The 27,984-nt window shown below is 40.6% G+C and overlaps 2 protein-coding genes across 12 annotated transcripts in view; one reads left to right on the top strand and one right to left on the bottom strand.

Annotated features, from left to right (window-relative positions):
* The first annotated feature begins 5,394 nt into the window (after window positions 1-5,394).
* Window positions 5,395-11,301, top strand: rflcii.S (relaxin family locus C type II S homeolog). The gene is made up of 2 exons (XM_018239902.2): window positions 5,395-5,647; window positions 10,603-11,301. The coding sequence occupies exons 1-2, from the start codon at window positions 5,452-5,454 to the stop codon at window positions 10,875-10,877; spliced, it is 471 nt and encodes a 156-aa protein (XP_018095391.1). The 5' UTR covers window positions 5,395-5,451; the 3' UTR covers window positions 10,878-11,301.
* A 13,126-nt stretch (window positions 11,302-24,427) lies between these two features.
* Window positions 24,428-27,984, bottom strand: part of myo9b.S (myosin IXB S homeolog) — an 86,185-nt gene continuing 82,628 nt past the window's right edge. For 9 of the 11 annotated variants that reach the window (XM_018239892.2, XM_018239893.2, XM_018239894.2 and 6 more), the window contains one exon: window positions 24,428-27,976. In XM_018239892.2, coding sequence (XP_018095381.1) covers window positions 27,576-27,976 — 401 coding nt within the window. In that variant the 3' untranslated portion in view covers window positions 24,428-27,575. The remainder of the gene's footprint in view (window positions 27,977-27,984) is intronic. The other 2 variants (XM_041580019.1, XM_041580021.1) reach the window with 1 other exon arrangement.

Below are 27,984 nucleotides of genomic sequence, written 5' to 3' on the forward strand. Positions count from 1 at the left end.
TCTAACATGTCATAGGGTAGGAGTACATCTGCTAAGGATGCCTGTTTGTTGTTTTAATTTTTCCAATAAAGCTGTTCATTGATTTTTATCCTATGAATGTGGAATGGCTTTCTCGCCCACTAAACCCCCTACATAGCAATCATATAGCTGGAATGTTTGGAGAGCTGCTGAACAAAAATCTAAATAGGAAAAACCAGTAAGAAAATGAAGACCAACTACAAATTGTCGCAGAATATCAATATCTATATCATACTAACTTAATTTAATGAAGAGTATTGCTTTAATGTAGGGTGAACTGATCACTTGAATATTCCAGGACATATCTAATAAATACATGTAGGAAAACACTTCTTGTATTTGAAAATAAAATGCAAACAGTTCAGTTCTTTGAATTTTTGCGACACATCCCTGAATATTCACGCAATCTGGTCACCCTACTTTAATGCATCACAGTAAAACATCTGAATGGTAAACCTATTCTAACACTTTATATATAACTTGATATTTTATGTATGCTATTGCTTCAATGCATCACATTAAAACTTCTGAATTGTAGACACATTATAACAGATAGAGAAGGGCAGGCATGTGATATAATACCCAGCAGCATCAACTTTATAAAGGCACAAACATCCTATGAATAACTAACAAGAAATGAGGTCTTAGGTAGGGTGACCAGATAGTCTAATACAGGGATCCCCAACCTTTTTAACCCATGAGCCACACACAAGTATAAAATAATGTTGGAGAGCAACACAAGCATGCAAAAAGTTCCTGGGGCTTCATAATAAGGGCTGTGATTGGGTATTGGTAGCCCCTATTTGAACTTGCAGCCAACAGGAGGCTCTGTTTGGCAGTATACATGGTTTTTATGCAACTAAAGCTTGCCTTTAAGTCAAGAATTCAAAAAGAAGCACATGCTTTGAGGCCACTGGGAGCAACATCCAAGGGGTCAAAGAGCAACATGTTGCTCACGAGCTACTGGTTGGGGACCACTGGTCTAATAGATAGATAGAACTAATAAATATCAATCTGGAAAAAAAACCACTTACCGACACCCGTTAATTGTGATGTCATGTACCTTTGCAATCAGCCATCACACTGCCCCCATGTACCTGTGCCAGCAGCCTTTATCCATAAATATTACCCCAAGACCCAAGTCCCCCATTTGTACCTGTGCCATGCCAGCAGTCATTATGTATCAATATTGCCCCAAGATGGCAGGCCCAGGGCCCCCCATCTGTGCCTGTGCCAGCAGTCAATGAGCCCATATCCATCAATACTGCCCAAGCCCCCCTCTGTACCTGTGCCAGCCCAGCAGCCATTAGCCATCAATATTGCCCCAAGGCAGCAGGCCCTAGCCACCCCATCTGTACCTGTGCCACTGCCAGCAGCCAACAATGAGCCTAGGCCCAGCCATATCCATTAATACTGCAGTCTACAGGCCCCAAGTTCACACCCCCACCTGTACCTGTGCCCAACAACCCACCCAAGCCCCCTCCCCCTCCATGATCTGTACCTGTGCCAGCAAGCCTCAAAGAGACAATAGAAAAAAGGCAAGTGCAGCTGCCAAAAGTGCCCAGCCAGCAGCCAGCAGAACCGACAGGTCTCTTCAGCACGATTGCTCCCCTCTAATGCGCACAGCGGGTCCTCTCTACCCAACCGATAATTTGTAATGACCTGACTGACGTCTCACCCCGGTTCCACAGCCTACTGTGCATGCGTGTCCGCATGGAAGCCGCCAAACAAGTCATACTCCAGGATGGGGGAGCGCGTTTACAGTTCAGATATTGCCAGGCTAAAACAAACCCCAGAGGGGGTTTGTGCATGCAAATTTTATAAAATATAGTGCTTCTAATAAAGGCTAACAATCCAAATGAACTAAATAGTAAAAATAATTTTAAAAAATTCCCCCTTGAGAAGTGCGCCCCCAGTGATTGTGCCCTAGGCAGTTGCCTAGTCCTTGGTCTGGCCCTGGTTTTCTGTTTAAATTATTTTTTATTTCCCAAGCCACCCAGGCAGCAATCACCAATGTCCTATCAACTGTGGGGCCCAATTGTGGGCCATTTCGGCAGGGCATCCGAGTGGACTCGGTTGGGGTGGTTGGGCTGCTTCTATCAAGGTTGGAGCCATGCTGGTCCAATCGGAACTGGGCACTGGCTGGGCCTATCGGAGTTGGTGGTGGGCTGGCCTATCAGAGTTGGGTAGGGCTGGGCCTATTAGAGTTGGGGGAGGGCTAGGCTTATCAGAGATGGGGGCAGGCTGGGCAGTGTTATGTTCTGGAGGAATTCTTGTCCGTGCTGCCCCCTGGTAGGGGCCTCCAGAAGCATAGAGCCCTATTAGAGCCCAATAGGCCTATGCCAGCCCTGCCAACATGAGTATTCCCTGTCCCAAAGGATACAGACCAATCATCATTGCATGCCTTCACTGAGGAAGCTCAATATCACATGCAATATGATATATGAAGACCATAAACCACAGTTCTATTGCAGAATTGTTTTATTTCTGACTTATGAGCAAAAAAGACATTTTGCAAAATAACTCTGCTTTAGTGATTGCCCACATCTGTCATATTGAAAATGTATTAATAGAATCATACTCCAGTAACTAAGCAGCGCACCCTGGCAAATTTGCATACAAATGTAACTGCACATTTATGTGGAGGTCTGTTAATTTGATCAAACTCATAGAAACTAGTTGCAGCAACCCCACAGAGACTAATCAGATGTTTGTTTTACACAGGTAAGCAATAAATGCCACCTGTTGAGTGGTTGCTATATGTAACTAGTAGAAAACTTTGCGACTTGTATTACTCAACACAAGAGGGGTTTCAGCAAAGATGCTGCAGAATGACACATTTGACAGCTGTTAACATTGTTATTGCCATTGTGATATCAGAAAAGGCAGATTCCAGTGTGTGTGAATGAAAAGAGGAGGACAGATCTTGACCTGCAGCTGGGAGGTAGTTGGAACATTCAATGTGACCTTGGCATCTACAGCATAAGCTCACACATCCTCTGAAACAAATTGCTTAGTTTCTCTATAACTTGCATTGTGTTAACACCAACCTTTCATAAATTCTTTACCCTACTAAGCAGATCTACAACTTGCACAGTGTGTGTGTTTGAGTGTAAAGGTGGCCATACACATAGAGATCTGCTTTCATCTGGTAGGGTACCTATTGATTGGAGGAAAGCTGATGTAATTGCTATATTTAAAAGGGGATTACTATCTCAGCCTGGCAATTATAGGCCAGTAAGTTTGACATCTGTGGTGGGCAAATTAGTTGAAGGCTTGTTAAGGGATCACATTCAAAAATGTGTTCTGGTGAATGGCATTATGAGCAGTAATCAGCATGGCTTTATGAAGTATAGGTCATGGCAGACACATTTGATTGCTTTTTATGATAAGGTAAGTAAAATGCTGGACAGTGTGGGGGGGGGGGCAGTAGATTTGACCTATTTGGATTTTGCCAAAGTTTGATATAGTGCCCCACAAATGACTACTTTCTAAATTAAGGGTTTATTGAAAAATTTTGCACATGGATAGGAAACTGACTACAGATAGGGTACAGAGGGTGGTTGTTAATGGTACATTCTCTACTTGGAGTAAGGTTATTAGTGGGGTCACTCAGGGCTCAGTATTGGGTCCACTTTTATTTAACTTGTTCATTAATGACTATGGGGAGGTTATTGTAAGTAATGTACTCAGTGTTTGCAAATGACACAAAACGATGCATCCCAGTTAATCCCATCCAGAGAGCGGCATCCTCGCAGCAGGATCTTGACAAACTGGCAATTTGGGTGGCTAAGTGGCAGATGAGATTCAATGTTGATAAATGTTATGCACCTGGGATGTAAGAATATCCAAGCCACTTATACCCTTAATGGCACTGCATTTGAAAATCCATATTGGAAAAGGACCTTGGAGTCCTTGTAGATAATAAACTTGGTTGTAGCAAGCAATGCCAATCAGCAACTGCAAGGGCAAATAAGGTTTTGAGCTGTATTAAAAGGGGCATATATTTGCAGGAGGAGGGAGTCATTCTTCCACTGTACAGAGTAAGGCCCCATCTTGAATATGTTTTGATCCCCAGTGCTAAAACTGACCATTATTGAATTAGAGAGGGTCCATGGAAAGGCAACTAAGCTGGTAAAAGGTATGGAAAATCTCAGCTATGAGGGAAGACTGGCCAAATTGGGGTTGCTCACACTTGAGAAGAGGCTCTTGAGGGTTGAAATGATAACTATGTATAAATATATAAGGGGATCATATAATAATCTCCCTAATGCATTATTTACCAGTAGGTCATTTTCAGCTGACAGGTGGGCACCCATTCCGATTAGAAGAAAGAAGGTTCCGCCTAAATATTCAGAAGGGTCTTTTACAGTAAGAGCTGTGAAGATGTGGAATTCTCTCCCTGAATCAGTTGTACAGGCTGATACATTAGATAGCTTTAAGAAGGGGTTGGATGGCTTTTAATCAAGTGAGGGAATACAGGGTTATGGGAGATAGCTCATAGTACAAGTTGATCCAGGCACTGGTCCCATTGCCATCTTGGAGTCAGGAATTTTTTTCCCCTCTGAGGCAAATTGGAGAGGCTTTCAAAAAGGGTTTTTTTATGCCTTCCTCTGGATCAAATAGCAGTTAGACAGGTTATATATAGACCTAAAAGGTTGAACTTGATGTACATGTGTCTTTTTTTAACCTAACTTACTATGTTACTATGTTACCAATAAATGTTGTCTGCTGTTTTTGGTTACTGCAACTGGAGAAATATTTGCATGTTATAATGTTAACACCATATAAAGCACATCAAAGATTATTTTGGTTGCTATGAATTACCAGACGTGGTGGAAATGCTATAACCTTTATTACATTTCCAAATTAAAAAAGAATTCCACTAAACTGATGGACACACTGCAAGTTTTTTTCCTGTGCTACCACATGCCCAGGTTTTTGGTTGACCGTAAAACACAAACCACTTATTCTACTACGTATGGTACTGCTGCTTATTTGTGTTTTCTCTACCCCTTTGGTAATATCAGCTACTCTCAAGGCCACATTGCTATAAGTTTGAGCTAACACTTACCAAAAAGTTGGGCTTCTGAAAAGTAATAAGGCTGGAAGTCCTTAGGTTAATCATTAATTAAACTTAATATGTGTCCTCTTTTTGGGATATATCCACTAACAAAAATATTTGAAAGATGAAAACTAATTTGTGTGCTGCCTAATCCCATCATTGCAGCTGTTACAACCCCAACCCCCCCCCCCCCCAAGGCTACCACTGAAGAATCTGTTTGTTCCTTACAAGGTTATCACTCAAAGCCCTGGCCAATATGTGGTCCTTGGGATGATAATATAATAACTTTACACATATAAAAAGGCCAATCTTCAGAGGAACAGAGCTAGAGGGCCAGTCACTCACCTAAGCAAAGATTTACCTAAGCAATGGCTCTCCACCTCTACCACTTAGCTTTGCTAATTACATTTTTGATGCCCCATTGGAGCTTGAGCTCAGCAAACAATGAGTTGGGTATTAAGCTGTGTGGACGAGAATTCATCCGGACTGTGGTGATGTCCTGTGGGGGTTCAAGATGGAAGAGGTACTCACCAGAACCAGGACAAGAGAGAGTTAATCCCTATAGTAAGTGAGTGAGAGTGTGTTGATGGTGACTGTCTGGGACTGTTAAATGAAACTAAAGCTTAACAAACGAGGTTAGATACACTAAAGATTATGGTTTGTGGTTCTGTACCAGCCCAAGGCAACCATAGCCCCTTAGCAGAGAAGTTCTTGGAATTCAAATATGCCCCATTAGCTTCCCATTTTCCTTTCTGCTGATTCACTGCACATGCTCTGTACTGCGGTCACTTACCTGAGCTTAGGGACCAACAACATACTGTATATGTAGAATATAAAATTTGTGATACAAGGCTGAGATTCAGATTCTTATTACATGTCACCAACAAAATTCTAATTTTATAATCAACTCTGTACCATCAACTTCTACAACAGGCAAACCTTATTTTTTGCTTGATGTTTACCTTATAAACAATTGTGTTAAGCACACCTGAGCATGTGCATCCAAGATGGTGACTCCCTTGGACAACTTTTAAAGGACCAGTAACATCAAAAAATGAAATTGTTTTTAAAGTAAAAAATATAAAGCAGTGTTTCCCTGCACTAGTAAAACTGTTGTGTTTGCTTCAGAAACACTACTATTGTTTATATAAATAACATGCTGTGTAGCAATGGGGGCAGCCATTCTAGGGAGAAAAGGCTCAAGTTATACAGCAGATAAGCTCTGTAGAACATAATTGTGTTATCCGTTATCCACTATTTAACCTGTGCCATATAGCTTTTTTTCAAGTTCCGCCATTGCTACACAGCAGCTTGTTTATATGAATTATAGTAGTGTTTTTTTTAGTAGTGCAGTTTTAACAGTGCAGGGTAATACTACATGATATTTTCATTATTTTTAAACACTTTCATTTTTTGGTGCTACTGTTCCTTTAAGGTCTGAATTATTACTGTTATAGAAGTGCTGCACCTTTAGGCTGGTATATTAAGCTAAGTTTATAAAATAAGGCATGTCTATCCATATTTGTTTCTTATGGTTTAGTTTACCTTTAAAGCACTCTTGATGCTTAAAGGAGAAACAAATCCCTTATTAAAAAAACCCTACCCCCTCACCCCACATAGACCCCACTCCCTCCTCACCCCAGCCTAGCTGCTACCCCGGGCACACACCCCTAACTTTTTACTTACCCCTCAGTGCAGATTTAGGGATCGGAGTTCATAGCAGCCATCTTCCGGGTCTTCGTGTTTTCTTCTGGCATCGGCTTCTCCGGTTTCTTCCATTTCGCCTCATGCGCAGTAGTCGCAAACCAGAAAATTGCTCAAACTGCGCATGCGCCCATTCTAGTCCTCCGATTACTGAAGACCCAGAAGATGGCTGCTGTGAACTCCGATCCCTGAATCTGCAGTGGTATGTAAAAAGTTAGGGGCATTTGCCTGGGGTTGCAGCTAGGCTGGGGGTGAGGAGGGAGGGGGTCTATGTGGGGTGGAGGTAGGGTTTTTTTTTAACAAGGGGTTTGTTTTTCTTTTAAAGGGAAATTTCATCTTTCATATGATGTAGAGAGATTATGACATTCTAAGCCAAATGTGATACTGATGCTCAGTTATTAATAAATAGGCATGCATTGGAAAAATGGAATGTAATCTAACAACAATTTAAAATGAATACCACATGCAGTATTTCAAATCTACACCAATCTTAAATTTTGTGCTAGGCTTAAGATCCCAATTAACCATGCATTGCAAATAAATGACTTTTATACACATACAATTTCATACCCAAGTGGGTTGAAGATAGTTTATTCTTAATTACTTTATTCTTTAATTACTTAAGGAAGGTGTTTACAGAAACTCCCCTGTTAACACCAGGCAACCAAATTGCACCTCTATGGATTCAGCTATAATCAATAGCTTTTTGCAGCATAGCAACAATGAATGACGATCCTGCTGCAAATTAAGCAGATATTAGACTGACAATTTTTTGTTTCTTTTTCAGTAGTAGGTATATTATTTTCTTTTGCATATAGAATATTCATAAGAAACACATTTTTGGTTCGAAACTGCAGCTCTCATGAAGCATTCCTACCATTCATGGGATACAATGGTGAATCCTTTTAGTCAACAGGCAGCCGTCTTCCTAAAGTCAGGAATAGCAGGTTGGGGTTGTCCTTTCTTCAGCATCAACTTATATGACAAGCTATTCTAATTTTCTGCTTGATGATTTTCCCCAACCCCTAAGTTGTTCTCTGGGGCACAATTTTAAAATCCTAGATCCATGAAATAGGAATGTTGCACATTAATAGGCTGTTACATTAAGATCAGAATATACAATATTTCTAGCCATATTCATTTTTACTGTTTAATTCTCTTTTAGAGACATGTAAGACAACTGATAATACACAATAACTATGAACAACCTGTGCAACATAATCTTTATAATTTACAGCCACTGATATCCTGTAATATTTGTCCTCATAAAATGTGATAAGAGATGCCATGTCACCTGAAACACGTATATAATGAAAAAAAAATCTGTGTAATGTACCCTTTTTAAAATATGAGAATATTAGAATTTACTTTAGAGGCCAGTGATTTGTATGTCACACTCTGGTCTTTTCATTTGTTAATTAGTTGATTTACAGACAAATTAACTCCCCACCCTGGCTAATATTAATTTTAGAAATGTTGCCATTTTAATTAGACATATCTAGTCAGCTGAATTAAGCCCCAATAAAACAGCAATTCTAACTAGGCAAGAACAACAGGTACATGCCCAGATTGCCCAGCAGCAATGCTGCATATAATGTTCTCATAATTCCTGTTTACCAGTGTGCCTGCCCAGGAATGGAGGGGGCTGAATTGTATGTGTGTTATACTCTCAGTCAGATATACAGTGTACTAATCAGGAACCAGGAAATGCCAAGGCCAATTCAGAGGAATCATTTTAAATGCTCATGTTATTCACCTGTAATTTTACATATAAAAATGTATTAAATATGAGGTCAGACTTGATTATACCTTTGTTAATGTTAAGAAGAAATATTTGCCATTTAGAAAAATGACTAACTTTCCCTTTGACATACAGCAAGTTATTCTACGCAGTCAACCATGTGTGTCTTTTATTGCACTTACCCTGACTGTGTCGTAGTCAGGGTTAATAAAAAGAAAATCATTAAATCCTATATGCCTAACTAGTTGCTATAAGTTAAACAATGCAGTAACTGCAGCTATTATTGTATTATCAAATGGGGGTTGATCTATACAGATACATTTTAGAGTGAATTCACATAGGACAGGGCCTGGCCAAGCTAACTGGGCACCCTAGGCATCCTGGCCAGCTGGCCACCTCGCTGCCCACGCCCCCTTGTGCACTCACAAATTTACGGGAATGTACCATGATGTCACAAGGGGGGAGAGGAGCGTGGTGACACAGGGGAGACACATTGTAAGGGAGAACAGAGCAATAGTGGGGAGGGAGTGGCAGAGGGGAGCTAGCCGCATTAAAGTCAGTTGCGTATGCGCATTTACGCATATTCAAGATATATGCATATACGTGCACACACAAGGTGACAGGGAGGGAGACGCGGAGGGGAGAGATGCAGATACAGAGGGGGAAGCAGAAGGGGAGGGGAAGGTGAGAGAGATGCGGAGGGGGAAGTAGAAGGGGAGGAAGAAGTGGACGGGGAGAGAAACGCGGAAGCAGCAGCTGATGGGGAAGCAGAAGGGGAAGCGGACGGGGAGGGGAAAGGGATAGAGATGGGGAAGCAGAAACTGAGGGGGAAGAGGAGGGAGACGCGAATGGGGAAGGGAGAGAGACGTGGATCTGGAAGGGGAAGCAGACGCTGAGGGGGAAGCAGAAGTGGAGGGGGACGGGGCCTGCAGAAGACCCTTTAACAGGTACCTGCCCAACACCCTCCTATCGCTGCGCCCTAGGGGGATGCCTCTTCTACCTACCCCTAGTTCTGGCCCTATAACTGGAGCCATTTCTGTCCTGTTTTCCCACCCCTTTTACTAACAAAGGTTTCCATTTGTCACAACCCACAGTAAGAAACACTTGCAACCCATAGGTTGTGAGACCAGAAATAGCCAAATAGCCTCTGCTTTAAGAATGATAACAAGCATGTGTGGGGGGAAGACAACAAACATTGATATTCAATAAAATCTGGAAACCAGCTCTCAACCATTTTTTGTAAATAATCTACACACTGTGAATGAATTGAGCAAATAAAACACCCCAAAAACAATGTATCATAAAACAGCTTCTTTACCATTTGAGATCCGATCCATTAAAAAGTTCTGCTACCTGTCACACCTCATATGATTGGAATACTGTTCTCCATTAGCAGCTTGTCACTGACAGAGCCAGGATATACACTTTCTATTTTTAAAAGCCTGTTGTTCCCAGATGAACTACTTGGCCAAACTGCTATGTGTTTGTTATTTTGGTATATTGGTATATACTTATTTAAGTATATTTGTGTTTTATTGGTTTTGCCTATAATTACTATATGTAATTGTTTTTATACCAACATGTAACACCTGGGCTAATTTGTATTTGTTTACTAAGTTAACTTTTACATTGCTATAGAATAGCCAATCACAGCACACAGCGTTTATTTTGCACCACCCAGGAACATGTTTTATGCTTTTGTTTCTACTCAACTATTTTTACATCTGAATGATGCTCACTGGTAAAAAAGGTTGGGGACCCCTGAAATTTACTTTATGGATTGAAATGGCAATGTTTGAAATTGCAATGTTTTTTTATTGAGGGATCCTGCACAGGAACGTAGAATATTTGGAGGCAGCGCACTCCTGGGCATCAAACAGAAATCGCTCTTCTCCAGACCCTTGTAGCCAAATTCTTGTTAAATCAAGGCATGTGATAACCTTTTTTGCACATTATGGTAGATAATAGTACAATAACAATTTTGCTTCCTGATTTATAAGGCTAAGCATTGCATTTCCATTAGCTATATCAAGTAAAGCAGTCCTTTATATCATCTCTGATATTTCTTTTGTAGGAGACTTCATTGACTGGCTAAACCAAGATTTTGTAGACAACCCAGAAGGCTTGAACTCCTTGTATAACGAAGGACATGGTGCTCGAAATGCCCCCATTCCTGGACGGCAGCAGCAACAAGATGCCTCCATGGAACAGTTGCAGGGAGGCTTATATGATTCATTAGTAGGTCAAGAACCACGGAGCACCAGCTTACGGATGAGGAGGAGCGCCGGGCCAGTAGGGACTTGTTGCCAGAGAGGTTGCACCAAGACTGAACTCATGAAGTTTTGCTAGCAAGCAACACTCTACCCAGAGGCGTCAAGCAAATCTGTATCACTCCCAACAGCTTCATGCCTCTCAAAATAGCAACTCCTGTTTGCCTGTTACCCCCATGCTACTTCTGGTATAATTACTGTGAAGCATTCTAGATGTTCATTCCTACTCAGTAATGCAGTCCTTGATGGGTCCTCGTAATAATGTGCATAGCAATCAGATTCATTTAACAGCCCTATCACTCACTGAAATATCAGAAAAGTAATGTTTCTTAGTAAGAGCCCTAGCAGAAGAGCCACACGCATACTTCAGCTTTGTATGATGATGTATATTTGTGTCTGCTTTGAATGCTATCAGTTTCTGATGTTTAAAGTAAACGAGGAAGTAGTGCTGTTTTCTTCCATGTAATGGGTCAATTATTTAATAAACAAACATGATTGATGCATTAATGTTGCCAAGAAGTCTTTTGAACCATGATGCTGGCCAAAAAAGCCTTTAATCCAGTCCAGAGTTAGTTGGTAAGATAACACAATAGCATCAGGGGTGATTCTCTACCAAGACCCACCTGAGTTGCCTCCCTTCACGTCCTCCTCTCACCCTCCATCCCTTACCCTCAATTTCACCCACCTCCTCTCACCCTCAACCTTTTACTCTTGCTTTAACCCCTATTCCTCTCACCCCCTTACCCTTGTTTTCACCCCTCCTCTCACCCCCACCCCTTAAAGCAAGCACTAGGGTTTTTGCCTTCCTCTGGATCATCGGTTGTTAAGGATGCCTGAACCCAATTGACTTTTAATATGAATAAATCCTGTTCTCACCAACAGGTTTCCCCATAAATATGTTTTTCTTGAATTTCTATGGTAAATATTGAGGGGAGGGAAGGTGCTCCTGTGCCTCATTCTGATCAAGTTAACGGACCAATGGTGTGATTTAATACTGCAGAGGGGCTGCTCAAATGTGCCGGTGCAGGGCAGGGTGGGCTATAAGCAGTGGTATTGATAGAGTCTTAAAGACCTATAACAAACAAGGAAAAGTTGTGCTCACCACTAATTTTAAAAACCATTGGGCAGGGGTGCAATGAGGCTGTGACCACAAAATACATAAGAGTCTTCTAAGAGTCTTAAAGATCTGTATGTTTTTTTCTCTATGCAGGGTGTTGTTAGAATGGGTCATGATATGCAATTTCATTGGTTAATAATTACATGATGGGGCTGATAGACACAGGGTCGATATCTTTTCAGGGTTTTTTATTTAATATAATAGAAGGGGTAATGTTCACCTCTTTCTTCTTTCTGTGCCACCCCCAGAGCCCTGGGCATCAAGCATGACTGTACCACAAAAGTCACAGGACAAGCTCATGTTATCTATTATGGTAAAAGGTCCACCCTAAAGCTTGACATAGGTAAGAAAGCCCAGGATGGAAAAACCAACCAAAATTTATCCTAGCACCCACACAGTGCCCTCGAAATACACCACAGGCAAAACACCGTGCCCCTATACCCATCACAAACAAACCATATATAGCGAAGTTACCCTTAAAGCTTTACCTACACTAAATATCTGATTTACTGGATCTGATAGGGGATGTTTTCCAGGCAGCTTCTCTCCAACTGTTGTTTGACTACCACTCCCAGCATCCCCAGGCCACAGCTAAAGGGCTGCACACTGGATATCTCTGCTATACCTGCAATAGAGGCAGAGGCATAAAAAAGAAATGGTTGGGGAGTTACAGGGCGTTGAGTCCTGCACTGGGTCGGGTACTGGCTGAATACCCACAAATCACTCAGGTTCTGTGTTGAAAGTCCCCAATTCCCTGATTTTGAGGGCAGTCTGTGGGTACCAAGCTTGAACGCAGGGTCTCATTCCCCAAGTACAAGGAGCCTAGTGGGTCTGGTTTGGAAAAGCAAAAGGACACTGAATTCCAAATCAGGTGTGATACTGGAGGAAGACCTGTAACAAAAGCTGTAATAGCCCATGAAAATTATGATTTATCTCTAAGTACAGGTATTACATCTGTGATCCAGTATCTGGAAACCCATTATCCAGAAAGCTCTGAATGACAGAAAGGCCATCTCCCATAGACTCCACTTTATCTAAATAATTTCAAAAATGTGCTTTTTCTCTGTAATAATAAAACAGTACCTTGTACTTGATCCCAACTAAGATATAATTAATCCTTATTGGAAGCAAAACCAGCCTATTGGGTTTATTTCATGTTTACATGATTTTCTAGTAGACTTAAGGTATGAAGGTCTAAATTATGGAAAGATCCCTTAACCAATAAAACCCCAGGTTCCGAACATTCTGTATAACAGGTCCCATACTTGTATTTCAATTAGGTAACCACAAAGGATAAAAAGTGGGATTACAAAAATCGGCCAGATATCGATTTGTCAAGTCTGCTAGATATCGATTGGACCGCATCTGCTAGTTGATGCGGTCCTGCGACCCGTCAGAGCCCATTCATAGTCTTGTACTGAACATTCGGATTCATCCGATATCGCCCAGCTGTTAGTGGGCATATTGGGTTAAGATCCACTCGTTTGGCGACCTTGCCAAACGAGCAGATCTAATAGTGCATGGCCACCTTAAGGGTACAGTGTCCCTGCAAAAGGGTGGGCCACCTTTTAGTATGTTATAGAATGTCTAATTCTAAGCCAACTTTTCAATTGGTTGTCATTTATTTTTTTTATAGCTTTTGAAATATTCTCTTTCCAGCTTTCACATTGGGGTCACTGACCCCATCTAAAAAAGAAATGCTCCGTAAGGTTACACATGTATTGTAAAAATTCATTATAATTACTCCTCTTTCTATTCAGGGCTCTCCTATTCATATTTCAGTGTCTTATTTAAATCAGTGCAAGGTTGCTAGGGTAATTTGAACCCTAGCAACCAGGTTGCTAAAATTGTAAACTAGAGAGCTGCTGAATAAAAAACTAAATAACTCAAAAACCACAAATAATAAAATGAAAACCAATTGCAAATTGTCTCAGGATATCCGAATATTCCTCATCTTCACTATACATTAAAAAAACACGAAATGATTTCAAACGTCAGTCAAAACAGATCCAAAAAAACCTACAATTATTTATCACACTTCATGCTGACTGCTGAGGTAACGGGTGGTTGTGTTGGACAAATTCATTGAAAAAAATCCAAATCCATACAAATCCAAAATATACACATTTGTAAAAAACCAACAAAAATAAATTCACATTTTCAAAAGACCAATTTTACATTCATTTCTTTTGAGGGTTTAAATGTCCTTTAATTGCAAATATGCAGGGATGTTCCATAAGCACACAGGGAGAGAACCCTGTCTTATAAATAGGGCACATTGGTCCTGCAGGAATCTTTGAACTGCAACTTCCAACATCCTTCTTGATAGAAAACAGCAGTACTTAAGAGTGAGCTTACTTTTGCTCCAAAACTACATTCTACAACTATAAAATGCCAACACCAGCATCTTCCTGGCATGCAGTTCCCATCATCCTCAGCAAGCAAACACAGCTAACAGAATCAGTGCCTGTAACTCATCACAGCAATGGATACTGATCGGACTCATTAAAGGAATAAGCACCATATTCTAAATAACTGGCCAAGCAAACCATCTTACTTTAAAGACAAAGCAACCCAAAAAGAGGAAAACACACGCCAATATTTTATCCAGAGATATCTCCTTTAAAGGGGAACTAACTGGTCTCCCAGTCTTAATGATTTATTCACCCACAAAGGAACTCAAATCAGACACATTTTGGGACGGGGGGAAATTATGTACAATACATTCATCAAAAAAATTTCCTGAGATGCCCTGTCCTATGTGCTGCCTTGGGAAGGAAGGACTTGTTCTGAGTTACAGTGTAAGATGGCAGCAAGGGCCTGCAGTAGCCACGTAGTATGGAGGGTTTTGGAAGAGGGTTCCTGAAGGCACAGGCCAGCCAAGACTATGGGATGATGAAGCGGCACTGAGCTGAGGCTTCTACTGGAATGAGCCCCTGCTGTTCCTGAGATTCACTCACAAGTTGCCTGCTGCACAGAATGGAATAAAAAAGGATCAGTTGGGGATCATCTATAATAAGGCATAATGTACCCTCTACTGTAAATGATAAGGATATTAGAAGTCAATAAGAGGTTCTGTGACCATATAAAGGCTGAGTTATACAGGGTACCCTGAGTATCATTCATGTATTATAAGGGATAATGTACCCCCTGTTGTATATGATAAGAATATTAAAAGCTACTGTGGGGTTCTGTGGCCATATAAAGACACAAGGCTGCAGGCTGCAAGAGTTATACAGGGACTCCGAGCATCACTCATGTATTATAAGGGATAATGTACCCCCTACTGTAAATGAAAAGGATATTAGACGTCACTGGTTCTATAACCCCCAAACTGCCCCCCTTACCTGGTCCTGTGGCATGTATGTGTATTTCAGTACCATGTCCCCTTGTGCAGTGGCTTTGGGGAGGCTGCATTTGGAATGGCATCCTTTAAAGAGAGATGTAGAGAGATTAAAACATGAACCCACAGGTGAAACAATAAGTCTCCACATGTTACTTTAATACTGAACCACATTTGTTGTTCCAGGTGCCCCAGGGGGTGGATAGGGTGCTGGCCCTAGAGGTGAGGGGTATGCAGAGCTTGGATGATCAGATGCCCACCTTCTTGTGATGGGGTGCTCATTCTGGTAGAGTTACTGTTCGATGCTTCAGGAACATCAGGAGAGGCCTGAAATGAGACAGCACCAGGGCTTGGTAAGTGGGGCACCTTTACCTCAGCTCTCCAACTATATAACGACAACCTCTGTATAGTAAAGAGGAGGCTCTCCGTTCTGCTTTACCTTTGTTCTGTAGCTTTGGGTTTGCTACAGGATCTCCAAATTGCAGTTCTGGATATCTAAGTGCTCTGTAACCAAGACCAGGCTACGAACGAACTCACAGGTGGCTGCAACTTTGGGGCCGACGGCTGTTTATAAAGATAAATAGAAATGAGCATTTTATATTGATGTCAGTTAAGTGATAAAAGCAGTGCGTACTGTAAAAGGCTCACATTAGCCTATCTAGCAAGCTGGGCAGCTTCCCTTTTAGTCATTACCAATATAGGTTGGACTAATCAGTCGCTTAAAGGCTACACAGTTGCTAGAGCTGGGGGGCACAGCTCTCAAATATGACCCCCCCCCCATGTGCACTGAGAGAACTGACCATAAGTGAGCCTGCCCAGATATGCAGGCAGGGTTAGAACACTGATATTCTGTTATTTAAAGCTTTTTATTTTCCAGTAAATGAACTGTCTCTAAGCCTTTACCGTGAGTAAAGATGGTAGCCCTTAAACATCACTGAGAGTTGGCAGTTAGCCTGCGAGACATTGCTTACCATGGCCCTTGGATGTAGATATTGCCGGGACATGCTCCCATAGTGCAGCTGGTGAGGGTATGATGATGCTATAGCAGAAGGATCATAATGCCTCTCACTCTCCTCTGGTCTCAGTGTGGAAGGACTGGCCCTGCTGCTTTTGCTTGATTACCTTTTAATCCCACTATCCTCTCTGCTTTTCTGCCAGCACCTTTGAGCGCCCCCCCTGACTTTTCCGCTTCACAGCCCTCTCCTCTTCTACGTGAATACTGGTCCTTGGGAAGGTACTTGAGCATGTCATTCTTAAAGCAGAACTCCAGGTTTTCCGGCATCTCAGTGTATTCTGTAATGAGTAATGTGTATAGGGAACCACAATTTGTACTATGTTATGGGCACACAATAAGCTATTCCCTCATACTGTACTGTCTAAGGGAAATAATATAGCAGCTCCCAGGGAGGGAATGTTAATGGACACACAATAAGCTAATCCTAGCAATACTCACCACTGTCATGGCCATTGTACTTGGCACAGTTCCTGAAAGTGGTTTTCATGTCATTGACAAACTGCTCCTTGGTGAGATAATACCTGGAACACAGTCTCTGCTCCACCCTGGTCACATTCGTTGGGCACTGCATTGGGAGGAAAAGGTTTGCGTTTGCATTAAATATACAATTGGACGTTGGTTGCTATGCCTTACAAAAGGTTGCAGCTTGGCAATTTTAAAACCCAGACATTGGGAAGTGCTCAGCACTTTATTTCTAATCTAATTGTAATAGACGTTACCGTAATGATGTTGTAGTAATTTGGAGCATAGGATTCATCGACTGGCTGTTTCTATTCTACATCTTATCACAGGACTCTCCAAGTAGCAGTGTTGTAAATGTGGTGTCTTTAGTCCAGAATCCCTACCATAAAGCACAGCGGACTGCTGTTTTAGCCATAAAGGAAGGAACAGTAAGCAACAGCACATGGAATAATATGGGAGCCTCACCTTTATACATTGATGTGTAATGATCATCCAGCTCAAAGCCAAATCTGAAAGGGGGGGGGAAGAGACAAGAGATGGAAAAAATTATCAATTGGAAGGGGAGACAGAATATTAACAAATTAGGCAATGCGAGTAAACCCCCCCCCCCAAATATAATTTTTTATAAGGCTTTTGGAATTATAGATAAATTGTCACACAACCCGACCCTTGAGCAACCCCTTTCACAATACTCACAGGTCTCCAGTTTCATAGTCCCTTCCCAGAGGGGACCTGGTTTCCAGGTGCTGGAGTTCTGGTGGGAGCTATTTGCCCTGGGACAGAAGCCAGGCTAGTTCCTCCCTCAGCTTCCTCTTCTGGGTGCGTTTTGCACCGATAGAAAAAAATCTGATGAATCCCTAATGTCTATATTCAGTTAAAAAAATTGGCAGGAATTCTGGCTTGAAAATACAAAAATCTAAATTGGGGCTTGGGCAAAACATTTTCTTTAGCCTTGTAACACATAGTAACCAAGTAGCAATTCACTTTAACTGTTCTTGTGCAGCTGGATCAATGAAAGCAAAATCTTATTGGTTATGGTCCCAATCGGGCCACATTCCCACCTTCCACAGACTTCACCCTCTCTACTTCTCTGCACTGAACAGGCAGAAAAAGAAACAAAGTTTCTAACTTAATTGGCTTTTGGCAGAGAGCCCAGAACAGCCACAGCAGCAGATAAGATACTTTTGTGACAATTTCGAGATAGTCAAATAAGTAATTGTAACAATATAAGATAACAGCCAGGTCCCTTGGAAAAAGTTAGACTCACAGCTTAAAGGGCAATTCACCGTCATTAGCAAAACTGTAATAGCTGAAAAAAAAAACAGAAATATGTTCAAACTTTCATAACCTGCCACATTTTGTAAAATGAGCATTGTAATAAGGGGGTGTGGCCACAAAAATGGGCATGGTCAAGAAAAATTTCACCACGCTAACCGCTGCAACTTTTTTGTCCCTCTTTTTATTTCCAAAATGTTGCAAGGTATGAAATAACGGATTCCAGTACTAACAAAATATAACAAAATAACTACCTTTTGCACAAATACTGCATGTGGAGAGTAGGGTGGCGGCAGGTTCAGGTTGAACTTTTGTTCCAGCTCTCCCCACCAGCCACTTTGCACTTCTGGCTTCCGAATTCCTTTTTTATAGACACTGATTGCCCCTTTTTGCGATGTCATGGGCGGGTCGGCATGGTTCTATAAATGGAACCAGGAAGTCGGGTTTAGGGTCGGGTGCGGGTAAAACCCGCACATCACTAATAGAAAGACAGGATTTATGGTAATTTTAATAGCGTGAGCTCTAATACATCTTTTGCCATTCTGCTTAAGGGTGGTGGCACACAGAGGAGATAACGACAAATCTCCTCTTCTTTTGGCAACTAATCTCCCCAGAAATGCCTACCTGCTGGCAAAAATGTGAACCTATGGATTGGATATATTGTATAGTAAATGTATAAACTAAACCTCCCAACAAGTAAAACTCCACATTATCCATTTTACCATTATTGGGGACATTTTATGAGACTTAAAAATGATTGTGAAAATGCCAAATACACTGTTTATCAGTGCCACACCCTGCCCTCTTCGGGCAACCAAAAAGAAAAAAAAGTGAAAAGCAAATTAAAAATCTTACGATACCCATCAACAACCAATGAGCTCAGTCCACTCACTCCCTGCTAAAATACTGTTGCTCTGTTACAGGTATGGCATGTATTATGCTTATGACCTGGGGTAATTTCTTGGTATGCCTTAGGGCAAATGGAATTCCAGTATTTCAAATTGATAATTGATTTCCAAATAGTTAGAAACTGGCAAGTTATAAGACTACCCAACAAGTACTGCAGCTGCATAGCCCCTTCTGGAAGACAGTGATTTTGAAGCCACTGGGCTGTGGAATGCCGTGGTTTTACACACAGGGGCCCATTTACTTAGTTTGAGTGAAGGAATAGAGGAAAAATAGTTTGAATTTCGAATGGTCGAATATGTCTACTTCGACCATCGAATGGGCTACTTCTACCTTCGACTATGACCTTCTAATCGAACGTTTCGAACTAAAAATCGTTTGACTATTCGATTGTCGAAGTACTGTGTCTTTAAAAAATTCTTCGACTCCCTAGTTCGTCACCTAAAACCTACCGAGGTCAATGTTAGCCTATGGGGAAGGTCCCCATAGGCTTCCTAACAATTTACTGATCGAAGGAATATCCTTCGATCGATGGATTAAAATCCTTCGAATCATTCGATTCGAAGGATCTAATCATTCGATCGTAGGAATATCGGTAAATCCTTCGACTTCGATATTCGAAGTATTTTACTTTGACGGTCGAATATAGAGGGTTAATTAACCCTCGATATTTGACCCTAGGTAAATGTGCCCCTCAGTACTGATTTTGGTTTAGGAATTTCAATCTCAACCTTTTATCCCTTGCTGGCACAAAACTGGTGCTGATATCAGTGAATATTGCCATACAACAGAGGTGGGTTGACATCTGTAGATGCTCCTGTTCCTACTTACCATAGTGTTACATATACAGCCTTATAATAAAATAGTTTACGCTGACTTCTGCTGGTTCTAGAGAAAGTGTCTTCTGTAATGACAAGAGCTGTTAATCGATATCGAGAAGATCTGGACCTCCAAAATGTTATTGATTATTTACAGAAAAAGGTGAGAATGAATACTCTGAGTCTGACATTTGAATGACTTTCTCACAGGGACCTTATTGCTGTTTTTGATGTGGCTTTTTTAAAGTGGCCATTTCACATGGAATAAATACCCCTCTTACCCATGGGCGATGTGCCAATGAGACGAGATGTGAAATTCGGCTCTTCAATCACAGAGAGCCACACTGAGTAGCAAGCCTGAATCCTGAAGGAGAATGTCCGGCCATCTGTTCGTCAACTCAAGCTGAAGCGATCTTGGGTGCTGCAGCAGGACAATGACCCAAAACACACCAGCAAATCCACCTCTGAATGGCTGAAGAAAAACAAAATGAAGACTTTGGAGTGGCCTAGTCAAAGTCCTGACCTGAATCCTATTGAGATGTTGTGGCATGACCTTAAAAAGGCGGTTCATGCTAGAAAACCCTCAAATAAAGCTGAATTACAACAATTCTGCAAAGATGAGTGGGCCAAAATTCCTCCAGAGCGCTGTAAAAGACTCGTTGCAAGTTATCGCAAACACTTGATTGCAGTTATTGCTGCTAAGGGTGGCCCAACCAGTTATTAGGTTCAGGGGGCAATTACTTTTTCACACAGGTTTGGATTTCTTTTCTCCCTAAATAATAAAAACCCATTTAAAACACTCATTTAAAAAAACTGCATTTTGTGTTTACTTGTGTTATCTTTGACTAATAGTTAAATGTGTTTGATGATCAGAAACATTTTGTGTGACAAACATGCAAAAGAATAAGAAATCAGGAAGGGGGCAAATAGTTTTTCACACCACTGTATATATATATATATATATATATATATATATATATATATATATATATATATATATATATATATATATATATATATATAATGTTCAAAGTGGACCAGCACACCGAAGTTTTCAATCAAAAGAGTTTTATTTTAACATCACTCATGTGTCCAGTGATGTTAAAATAAAACTCTTTTGATTGAAAACTTCGGTGTGCTGGTCCACTTTGAACATTGTATACGCTGATTGACCAAGCACCCACATTTGAACAACAAGGAAGGAGTGCAGGTACTTTGTGAATGCTTATATATATATATATATATATATATATATATATATATATATATATATATATATATATGTACAAATTTCCTGGGTGCAGTATCCAAATTATTTCGATATACAACCAACAGAAGAGATACGCACTCACAGATCTTAGATAAAAAATAAATATATATATATATATATATATATATACTGGGCAAATTTGCACTTGAGCTGTAACCCATAGCAACTATCAGATAATTGCTTTCGATGTTCAACTTGTGGCTTGCTGAAAAACAAGAATTACTGATGCTATTGGTTGCTGCCCAGGTCCACGGTTTGTAAATTAGCTTGTATAACTGCACAGTTCATGTAAAATTGTTTTGTTGGTGGGGATATACTGTACGTGAGTATGAAGACGTTCAACTGGAAATGGATCCCCACCCACAAAAGATATTGGGATGGTTGGTGAGTGCCTATTTGTATTTACCAAAGACACTATGGTAAAAGTGCTTATTTTCTCCTTGTCTTTAAGTTTGAATGCCGCGGACGAGTGGCTAATTTCTGAGACTGGTCCCAAAATCTCTATTTCTACTGCTCCGAGTCTAAACCAAGCCTAGAGAGATGTGGGGTGCCATACTCCTGCTGCATCCAAGAGAATGGGCCGATAACCAACCTGTTACAGTCACATACAGTGCACACAATCTTATAAGGAGCTCCGTTTCATCTGTTGCACGGCTTCCTTATAAAATCCTTCATGTCTGAATAAATCATTCATCTTTGCTATCAGACAAATTTATAGTAATACTGATAACTTCCAAGATATTCATTGGTAATTTTATTCTCTAAACTGTGTTTGCAGCATCATCCCAGCATTCTAATTTCTACTACAGATACTGTAAGTAATGTATAGTTATAAAGAATTCTCCTGTACATGATCAAAGTAGGTGCACTTTCAGAAGAAGAGGCTTCATCTAGGCCTGGCTACACACCCTCTGCAGTTGCTTGTTGGAAACACCAGGAATACCATAGGTTAGCCAGCAAGTTTAATTTCAATGGCATTGGAAGAGCAACAGTTCCATGATAATCCTGACCATTTGTTCTATAAAATCAATTCCTAGCACCTTCATGTTCATATACTATACTGGGCCAGATTACCCACTAAGCACCGTAGGCACTTGAGTAAAGCCCATCTAGTTTTAGGGGCCTGGTCCGCCCCGGGGTCCCTCTCTCACGGAGGGGAATCTGGCTGCTGTGCTAGCATCCCCTCCTTACTTTGGCCATACCTGTTATGCACACGTGCACATGATGTTGATGGAACTTTGCATAAGGGAAGTAGCAGATCATTGCTACTCATGGGAGATCATTTAGTCTTAAATGCAAACAAATTGTGTTTTGTTTTTGCTTGGGGGTGCCAAAAGTTAGGAACCCGCAAGTGATTGTATTTCCTTACCCGACACCTCAGGCTGGTGCTCATATCAGGGGCTCTTTCACCAAGCGATCATCTTTCCGCTTCTCCATTCTTCTTGAGTGAAAAGCCGAACTTTAACAAAAAAGCCAGCTATTTCATTCTACTGTCCAGGGAAATTTGAAGAATGAAGAGACAAAGAAGACAATCACTCTGTGGTGCTCACTTGTAGAACCCTGTGTCATGCAGTTTTATACTGGTAGGAGGGTCAGCCCAGGGTGTTAGGTAGAGTCCTGCATGGGTCCAATTGGAAGGACCCATTCCCAACTCAGACCTGCTGACCCACACCCACCACAGCCTCCTACCCAGAGCCACTACCTGACCTCGACCCTATAAGTTAAATTTACCTTCCGACCCTTGACCAAACCAGAAGTGACGTCACTCCGGCACCCATTCATCCGGAAATGTATCGAAAAATTTGCCTACAGCACTAGGAAGGGTCTGAGGGTCAGTCCTGCACTAAAGGGCTAAAGGGAAATCATTATTGATGTAAACTTTTTTTTGGAACTGATTATTTTATAACTGAGGTATAAAGATACATTTTTTCAAGGATAAAGGTGTGTTAGGGGGCTAATAATAGGGACTGACAAGTTATCACCTGGTTCAGTCAGCTTTTTATGTAGTTATAGCAACCCTATACTAAAGTGCAACAAGTGCAAATGGTTGTGCAGGGCAATTTGTACCAGGAAGGAACCAACAATGGCCACAGTAGATGGAAACTAATTTTAACTAGTGCTGGGTACAGTGCTTAACATGGCCACCAGTTATGCTGTAGATCAATGTTGTTCAGCTAAAGGGGGCAGGCCTCATGTGGACCTGCTCTTCAACCAATATCAGCATAGTAACTGCTAGCTGATCCAGAGAAAGGCAAAAAACCCTTCTGAAGCCTCTCAATGAATGTATATTTAGTTATATGCACTGCCATCTTTGGACAAACTGGTCTGGATTTCTAGCTGGAGGTAACATAGTAAGTTAGGTTGAAACAAGACACCGATCATGTTCAACCCTTTAAGTCCATATATAACCTGCCTACTAGTTCATCCAGAGGAAGGCAAAAAAACAAACCAGAATTAGAAGCCTCTCCAACTTGCCTCAAAAATTCCTTCCCGACCAGTCCCTGGATCACCTTGTACTATGAGCTATCTTCCATAACCCTGTACTCCCTCACTTGCGAAAAAGCCATCAGGCTTTGAAATACCCTCAGATACATAAATCAAATGGGCAGTAACATTAAAAAAAAGAAAACAAAAAAAAGGACGTTCAATTATATTTAAAGTTTGTATCTGTTGATCCAAATACTACAACTACAAATATTTATTGCAAACAAAGTACTGCCAATAAATTTTATAAGAAAAGGTTTGCAGTCTCTAGAGAGATCCATGAATGCCATTTGACCTCTTTTTATCTTCCAATGTAAGAACTAGTCTCACTGTATTGCACAGAGTTTATCTGCTATTAAACATGTGCCCTTTCACTGTATTCAAATTGATGGCTGCCCCCATGGTTACCCAGCAGCTTATATATATAAACTTTAGCAGTTTAGGCCTTTGAGTTGGTCCATATGTAGGTTTACATGGCAGAAATAAGGTATCTTTCCCAACTTTAAATGCAGAAATGATCTGTTTTAAGCACAATTCATTAGATGTGATGGGAGCAGATTTGGTTGGAAAGCGAAGAGCTGTTGATAAAATACTGTACCTATATATTTGCTCTGAATACTAATGCACAGGAAAGCAATGCAAAAGGCAACAGATGTGAAGATTGGGGATGTCTATCTAAGAGATGCATTTTTAAGGAAGGAATACATTTATTACATGTAAGGAATACATTTATTAGTAAAGGATTGTTGCATTTTTACAAATGGAAGTTTGAAAGTTCTCATGGTCTTTATGGCCTGTGTCATGTCCTATTATTACAAATAAAATGTGTTCTTTAAACTTTCTGTCCTCCATTTATAAAAAAATCATTTTATGAATATACCCCCTCTCTGAAATAAACACTTCTTAAAAAAAAAAAGAAAAAAAAAAAGAAACAGTAGATTAAATTATAACTTTATTTAACAAAGATAAGTGAGCTTTGCATGGAAACCTGCACATATCCGGTAAGTAACAGATTGATAAGGGCCACTTTAAATATTTACATACACCGCTGTGAAAAGCAAATATGGCAGGGAGAGTAGGACATAAGGAAGACACCAGAATGATGTTGGAGCACAAGATCAGGAGCATCTCATAAGTATACATAATGACATGGAATTGCCTTTGGCTTATTTCAGTGTTTGAAGCACACTCATGTTATGCTGGCTGGTCAAATTCACGCATGCATCAGAGTGACAAATAAGCCATTCTGTAGCGTGACTGCCCACAAGTCTTTATAAAAAAAAACACAGTTTTGTTTTGCCTGATAGAAATGTGATGACTTTCTATCATAGCTCTATAAAGTGCAAAAATTATTGTTCAGTAACTACAAAGGGGTTTCATATACATTCAGTTTCAGTACATTCAGAATACGACATGATAAACCCAAGCCGGGAGTCTACTGCCCAGCTGACCCATCACAACAACATTCTGTTTGACCGTAGCCAAATTCTGCGCAGACAATATCTGCTGCACTCGGAACTTCAACAACTTTCAACTGTTACATGAGCCATTGTTAATGCTACCACTTGCAGAAATAATGTGTCAAATTAAATAGCTAGTAATACCAAAAACATAAAGAGGTTCTATATGCAATGAAAAATAAAAATGTTGCTGCCAAGATAAAACATATAAACGTGTCTTATGTAAAGTCCCATGAGTTATTAGCCAAAGGTTGTTTGCTCAGTAACCAAGGGAATAATCAGACAATTTAGTAAGAGTTTTGGAAAAATTGTTTTCGGTCAAGTAAACCAAAGCAGAAACCCAGCAGTCAGTATGGAGTACAGTTGGAAAATATGAAATCAAACATTTGATTAATTGCTTTGGTTTGAAAAAACTTTACTTGAAATATAACATGGAAGCTTACTTTGCATAAAGGGAAATGTGTCAGACTGGGCCTCCTAAAGCCCACCAGAGAACTTGACATCCAGGACCTTCTATCGTGACAATTAGATGAAGACAGTGACAAATGTATATAGGGTTATATAGGCTCAGGGAGAAAATAAAGGGCTGATGGGAAATGTCCCAGACTGTGGCCCACTGGAAGATCCTCTGGTGCTCTGGCTTGTCAGTGCAACCCCATTTTCATCCAGGGTTTTATATAAATGTTACATAAAATATATGCTATAGGTTATTATACAAATGCATATTTGTGTCAATTCACCTGCCATGACTGGTTTCCTTCCTTCCTGGTCTTTACTAATTAATCAGCAAAGCAGCTCTCAGACAACAGAGTACCCTTGATTTGCTCGTCAAGAGAAGCCACAAAAAACAAACCCTTGTTCTCCAAAACCTCATCCATTTAAGAATTTACTGAGGGGAAGAGATTAGGAAAGAGCATTTAGAAGACATTATCAGCGATATGTACCGTATGTTTTGCTGGTTAATGGAAAAATAAGCTCATCTGTCTAGAAAACACTTCTTTACGCAGATTGTGAATGAATGAATATGAATACATGTCTCAGCAACCGTTATTGCACATCTTCCAGGGCAGGAGTTAAAGTGGGGGCTCCCAAATGCACAGGTCATGGCCAACATGCAGCGTGTTCTGTCCAGTTCTAACACCTTCCCTGACATCTACAGTAATAAAAACAGCATAAGGAATATGAAGTTGCTGTTTCTTTTAAATAGTGTAGTCAATGAAGACCTATAATTTAAAGTACTAAAATAACTCCAAATATCAGGAATGAACTTGCACATCTTGCAGCATGGGCCCACTTTGACCCTTAACATGTAACACAGCAGTTTATATGCAGCTTTATGTTAGGGTTAATACTGATTTATAGTTTCCTTTGCTGCCTGTCAAAGCCGCTAAGCTGGCACCGATTGTAATAAGAAGCAATAGGCCTAAAAGCTGGGTACTTCTAGTGAAAACACAAACATAACAGACTTCCTGTAGTGCCACGATAAGTGTATTTTATCAGTAGAACAGACTTAGTAGTCCAACATGTAATCAGAACTCCATCACAACGTTAGACATTGTAACAGTCTTCTTGTTCTAAAGCAAATAAGCACTCATGACAATTGGTCCCACCAATGGGCGTTAGACTCTCAAACTTGCAAACTATTCTAGATGTGTGATGCTTGTGCTCTCTAGATGATATATAATGAAACTAGTGTTAGAAAACAAAATTATTTGCCTCACAATTACTTTTTTTACCTAAAGGCCTTTAAAATGTGAAGTACCAAGGCACAGACCCAAACTAGCGTTCCCCAGCCCTGGGTCTGAAGATATGTATGAACTAAAACTCCCAGCATAAACTTGATCACATGTTAAAAGGATGCAGCGATGTGCATTGCAGTAGCACCAGAAGACCTGAGGCTGGTGACTACAGACTTATCATGCTAAAACACATCTAGCCAAAGAATGGTCCAATATACTGAAATACTGCAGATAAATGGGCATAATCAATGTATCTTGGCATCAGTGTACTGCTGTCTTTTTCACTTAGGCAATCTATCAATAACAATGAATATGGATGAATAGAAAGAAACATATGCTAAACACATGTTACAGTTTATAAAAAAAAAAGGATAAATATTTGCTGCATCTATGTGCAGAATTGGTCTTTTGCATAAAACAAAAAAAAGTTGATCTTTATAAAAAAAAAAAAAAAACCTCCACGATGCACATGCACATGCTACCATTCTCACGCACATTTGGCCTTTGTGTTAATGCACACATTTATATAAAACAAAGTATTAAAAGCTTTATAATATACACATATATAAAAATATTACTGTAGCGGGTGAAGAGCATAAGGCAAAATGAACTCACCTTTGGTCCTATCATATTACAAGATTGGAAATAAAATTGAGAGCTAAGAACGGAATGACTGCTGCCAGTGCAGGATTCAAAATCACTTAACAGGAGCGAAAATCCCCCTTTAACCTGCTATAATACAATAAACAACTCTGTGTTCCTTTATTTTCCTAAAACAGTTCTTTGAAATGCCAGTCGAAGAAAAATACCACTGCTATCAAAGGGATTTTTTCCTAGTAACAGATTTACCATGGGTAGAGAGCCAACATGGAAGTTAAGTCTTTGCTCCTAGAGGTCGGACTCGTCAGGGGAAGGGATTTGCAGGTGTGGGTCTGAAAAGCGGCGCTTGAGTTTGGCTGTAGGCTCGTACTCTAGTGCTCCATGTACAGTTCCCATTTTGGTTCCTTCTGGGACATAGACTGACTGAATATTGTCCGTTCTTCTTCCTGGCTGTTCTCTTCGCTGTACCGAACTAGTTTCCTCAGCAGCATCTGTGGCTTTTGTTAGCCCTGGGGGTAACTTGATGTTTGATGTTGGCATAACGGGATTCTTCCTGTGAATTCTCATCTTGGCCAGGAAGGAAGATGGCCTGCGCTTGAAACTAGTTTGGTTCACAGACATGGTAAAAAGAGGAGCCTGTGACTGAAGACTTTCAGACGGTGCCAGGGACGTATTAAGTACAGGTGATACTAGAAAA

This window comes from Xenopus laevis, chromosome 1S (genome assembly GCF_017654675.1).
Source record: "Xenopus laevis strain J_2021 chromosome 1S, Xenopus_laevis_v10.1, whole genome shotgun sequence".
NCBI lineage: Eukaryota > Metazoa > Chordata > Amphibia > Anura > Pipidae > Xenopus > Xenopus laevis.

Coding starts and splice junctions, on each gene's coding strand:
- rflcii.S (XM_018239902.2), top strand. CDS start 5,452: ATGGCTCTCCACCTCTACCACTTAGCTTTGCTAATTACATTTTTGATG. Junction 5,648..10,602: donor AGAGAGAGTTAATCCCTATA/GTAAGTGAGTGA, acceptor TTTCTTTTGTAG/GAGACTTCATTGACTGGCTA.